The sequence below is a fragment of the Canis lupus genome, chromosome 8 (assembly GCF_003254725.2).
Source record: "Canis lupus dingo isolate Sandy chromosome 8, ASM325472v2, whole genome shotgun sequence".
NCBI lineage: Eukaryota > Metazoa > Chordata > Mammalia > Carnivora > Canidae > Canis > Canis lupus.
The window spans coordinates 3465410-3470660 of record NC_064250.1 but is presented as its reverse complement, the minus strand read 5'-3'; the positions used below and the strand labels follow the sequence as shown (position 1 = coordinate 3470660).

The window sequence follows — 5251 nt, the reverse complement described above, 5'->3', positions numbered from 1 at the left end:
AGCAGGCTTCCTGCAGAGAGCCTGATGCAGGACTCTCCCCAGTTGGGGATCATGCCCTGAGCCGAAGGCAGACGTTCAACCGCTGAGCCACCCAGGCATCCCTCAGCTTAACAGTTTTGAGACTCATCCATGTTGTTCCATGTATTGATAGTTCCCTTTTTTTTTTTAAGATTTTACATATTCATTTGAGAGAGCACAAGAGCGAGAGAGTGAGAGCGCAGCAGGAGGGGGGGCAAAGGGAGAAGGAGAAGCAGATTCTCCACTGAACAGGTGCCTGACCTGGGATCATGACCTGAGTGGAAGGCAGATGCTTAACTGACTCAGCCCACCCAGGCGCCCCTTGATAGTTCTTGACTAGTATTTCACTTTACTTCATTTCACGTTTCACTTAGTAGTGAGTAGTATGTATATACCACAATTTGTTTATCCATTTTTCTGTTGATGAACATTTGGTTGTTTCCAGTTGGGAGCTATTACAAATAAAGCTGCATTAAGTGTTCATGCACAAATCATTGCATCTATGCTCTCTTATCTCTTCGGTAATTTCCTAGAAGCTGAATGGCTAGATCATATAGTAGGTATAGTAAGTATATGTTTAACTTTTGAAGAAACTGCTGAACTTCTCCAAAGAGATTGTACCATTTTACATTCCCACCAGCAATGTATGAGAATTTCATGTTTTCCACATTATTGCTCACACTTAGTATGTTCACTCTTTTTAATTTTAATGATTCTAATAGGTATGTAGTAGTACCTTATTGTGGTTTAACTTGTGTTTTCCTCATGACTAATGATGGGGAACATCTTTTTATCTTTTCATGTGCTTATTTGCCATCTATGTATATATTTTTGGTGAAGTTTCCAAATCTTTTGCCCATTTTAAATTGGGTTGTTTATTTTCTTATTGTTGACTTTGAGAATTCTTACATGCTGAAGAAACTCCTTCATCAACTATATGCCCAGTTTGTGGCTTGTCTTTTTAGTCTCCTAATAATAGTTTCTGAAAAGTAGGTTTTATTTTTTATAAAGTCCAGTTTATCAAATTGTTCTTTAATGGAGCATTTTTGGTATAATATCTAAGATATCTTTGCCTAACCCAATGCACAAAGATTTTCCCATGTTTTCTTCTAGAAATCTAAACTATATAGTTTTGAATTTATAGTTAGGAATATGATTCATTTTGAGTTACATTTTTATGTGGTATGAGGTGCAGATTAAAGTTCTTTCATGGGGGGCAGCCCGGGTGGCTCAGCAGTTTAGCGCCTTCAGCTCAGGGCGTGATCCTAGAGATCCGGGATGGAGTCCCATGTCAGGCTCCCTGCTTGGGGCCTGCTTCTCCCTCTGCCTGTGTCTCTGCCTCCTTCTCTCTACTCTCTGTCTCTCATGAATAAACAAATAATATCTTTAAAAAAAAAAAAGTTCTTTCATGTGGGGCACCTGGGTGGCTCAGTGGTTGAGTGTCTGCCTTTAGCTCAGGTCATGATTCCGGGGTCCTGGGATTGAGTCCCACAGCAGACTCCCCACGGGAGCCTATATCTTCCTCTGCCTATATTTCTGTGTCTCTCATGAATGAACAAATAAAATCTTTAAAAACAAATAAAGTTCTTTCATGTGTATGTGTGTGTTGTTTTGTTTTTGTTTTCTGCATATGGACATCCAATTATTCCAGCATCATCTATTGAAAAGATGATCTTTTCTCACCTAAATTGCCTTTGTCAAAAACTTAGTTGTCCATAAAAAAAATCCATTTATAATAGGATCAAAAAGAATAAAATACTTAGTAATAAACTTAACCAAGAAGGTGCAAGACTTGTACATGGAAAACTACTTAACATTGTTGATAATTCTACCCAGGATGATACACAGATTCAATATAATCCCTATCAAAATGCCACTAGTATTTTTGCAGAAATTGAAAAGCCCATCCTAAAATTCATATGGAATTTCAAAGGATCCAGAATAACCAAAACAATCTTGAAAAAGAGGAAATGTGGGGGATCCCTGGGTGGCTCAGCAGTTTGGCACCTGCCTTTGACCCTGGGGGGTGATCCTGGAGTCACGTCGGCCTCCTTGCATGAAGCCTGCTTCTCCCTGCCCATATCCCTGCCTCTCTCTCTCTCTCTCTCTCATTAATAAATGAATACAATCTTAAAAAAAAAAAAAGGTGAAGAACTCACATTTCCCAATTTCCAAACTTACTACAAATGTAGTGTAGTCAAAAAATTGTGGTGTTAGCATAAGGGTAAACATATAAACCATGGAATAGAATTCAGAATCAGGAAATAAACTCTCACATCAATAATCAGTTGATTTTCAACAAGGATGCCAAGACCAATCGGGGGAAAGAATAATCCCTTCAGTAAATAGTGCTGGGAAAACTGAATACCCACATGAAAAAGAATAATTGGACCCTTACCTTATGCTATATACAAAAATTAACTAAAAATTGATCAAAGAGGGGTCCCTGGGTGGCGTAGTGGTTTAGCGCCTGCCTTTGGCCCAGGGCGCGATCCTGGAGACCCGGGATCAAATCCCACGTCAGGCTCCCGGTGCATGGAGCCTGCTTCTCCCTCTGCCTATGTCTCTGCCTCTCTCTCTCTCTCTCTGTGACTATCATAAATAAATAAAAAAAATTTAAAAATTGATCAAAGATATAAATGTTATAGCAAAAACTATGAAACTCCTTGAAGAAAATACAAGGGCAAATCTTCATAGCCTTGAATCTGGCAATGGTTTCTAAATATGATGAATGCACAAGCAACAAAAGAAAAAAATGGATACATAGTACTTTATTAAAATTAAAAACTCCTGTATATCAAAGAACGCTATCAAGAGAGCAAAAAGCCAATCCACAGAATGGGAGAAAATATTTGCAAGTGATATATTTGATAAAAGTTCAATACCCAGAATATATAAAGAACTTCTACAACAACTAAAAGACAATTCAAAAATAGAGCAAGGGCGCCTGGGTGGCTCAGTTAGTTAAGCATCCAACTCTTGATTTCAGTGCAGGTCATGACCTCAGAGTCATAAGATTGGGCCCCACATCGGGCACGGTGCTTATTGTGGAATCTGCTTAGGATTCTGCTTGGGATTCTCTCTTCCTCACCCTCTGCCTTGCCCTCCTTCCCACCTCCTCATGCATTCAATAAATAAATAAATAAATCTTAAAAAAAAAACAACACATAGATGCCAAGTGCGGTTCTCGTCACATCAGGGGGTTCATAATATCAACATGACAAAATGCTGATGTTAAATTTCATGATTTGATTAAGGTAACATCTGCTAGATTTCTGCAAAGTTCAAATATTACTCCCTTTCTATATTCCTTGGAAGCAAAAATACAAGTCCAGCCCACGCTCAAAGTGGGGAAGTGTTTAACCACCACTTTCTATTAAGGAAAAATATCTGCATACATAATTTAAAGTTCTTTTGTAAAGATTTATTCCTACTCTACCATTCAGTTATGTTTTCAATCATTTATTTTTTTAAAAAGATTTTATTTATTTATTCATGAGAGACACACAGAGAGAGAAAGGCAGAGACACAGGCAGAGAGAGAAGCAGGCTCCACACAGGGAGCCCGACGTGAGACTCCATCCCGGGTCTCCAGGATCATGCCCTGGGCTGAAGGTAGCACTAAACCACTGAGCCACCCGGGGTTCCCTCAATTATTTATTTATTTATTTTAAAATATTTTATTTATTTATTTATTCATGAGAGACACAGATTGAGAGAGAGAGAGGCAGAGACACAGGCAGAAAGAGAAACAGGCTCCATGCAGGGTGTCCAATATGGGACTCTATCCCGTATCCTGGGATCCCACCCTGGGCCGAAGGCCGATCCTCAACTGCTGAGCCATCCAGGCGTCCCTGGAGTGCTTTTATTTAAGCAGACTGAGAACCTACTATGGACCAATGGGTTGGAGATACAGAGTGGAACACAAATGAGATAGTCAGCCCATATGGATTCTATGTGTGGGGTGAAGGAGGGATGCAGAACATAGGCAGGCACAGAGTGCTGCCTGTGCTAGAGGAAGATAATCAATCCAACTTCAGGGTCTGGGGAAGTTTCAGGAACTTGGTGAGCTCTAGAGGGCCATCAAAATTGGCAGGTAAAGGTGGAAAGGCAGCAGACTCTTGGAGGCAGTGAGTGGGAAGAGCATGTGCAAAATCTTGCAGGTGAAAGAAGGTGGTATTTTCAGAAGAATTTGATTCCATCTGGCTAAAAGTGTTAGAGGTCCGGAAAGGGGTGAGCGCAGGACAAGGCCTCAGGTCCCTATGAGCCAGTCTGACACATCAGGACTGTCATCCCAGGTCAAGGATGAGCCAGAGCCCTAGTGAAATCTGTTAGCATTCTAGTCACTGTCAATGAACTGATTGGGGTGGGCAGTGACGGGGTGAGGGGTCTGGCTATGAGGCTGTGAACAAAATCAGGCAGGAGAGGATGGTGGCCATAGGGAGGAGGAGAAATGAGAAAAGCTTGCTATATAACACAGAGGGCCCACATAACAGATGATCACTGAACATTAGCTCCCTTCTATTGTTATGCTAGGAATTAGGAGTCTGAAGCACCGGATTCTGGTCCTGTCTGCAAGCCACTTCTCCCTGCTTGTGACCACAACTTCACAAACTTCTGATACAGCAAGTTGGGCTTGGGATGATTACGACGGCCTGTCTCCTTCGAAAGACGCTTTATCCGTACTCCATCCTGCCCAGCCTCCACAACCAGGCTGGCCGCAGTCCTGTTGAAAAGCTCATCCCACCAGTGGTCCGTGAACTCCTTGGCAGGGTCATGTCCCACCCCGTGAGTGTCCTGCTTCAGTGTCACCCTTAGGGCTTGGGTGATGCCGTTCTCGTTCCGGCCTAAGCCTTTGCCTTGTGTCCGTCCATGCTTTAGCAGCTGTTCCTCAGCAAACTTCATCCCATGACTCTTGATCTCTGGGGTGGCACTCATGGTGAGAGAAGAGTCACTATCCTCAGGCCCTCACCAGAGAAGAAGCCACTATCATCCTGTCACCGCAGGGCCCTCTCTGCATGAACACATGCGTTGCCCATCACAATCATTTATTTATATCAATATAGACACATCTGTATTTATTTTACACTTTGGATTTTAACCTAATATTATAATATTTTATTGCTCAAATTATTCCATTTGGCTACTGGGGAACACTTTTAGGTTGACTCCTCTAACCCTTTGAAATTTTTTTCCTTTTTGGTATGACAAGATGCTCTAGACTTATTTTGTAT

General features: G+C 41.5%; 1 protein-coding gene across 1 annotated transcript; it reads right to left on the bottom strand.

The window, feature by feature from the left end:
* Positions 1-4556: 4556 nt before the first annotated feature.
* Positions 4557-5006, bottom strand: LOC112657513 (G patch domain-containing protein 4-like). Its single transcript, XM_025443554.3, has one exon. It carries the CDS (start codon positions 4953-4955, stop codon positions 4557-4559), a length of 399 nt encoding a protein of 132 aa, XP_025299339.1. The 5' UTR covers positions 4956-5006.
* Positions 5007-5251: the final 245 nt, after the last annotated feature.

Bases quoted from the DNA above. Each gene is read 5' to 3' on its own strand.
- LOC112657513 (XM_025443554.3), bottom strand. From the start codon at position 4,955: ATGAGTGCCACCCCAGAGATCAAGAGTCATGGGATGAAGTTTGCTGAG.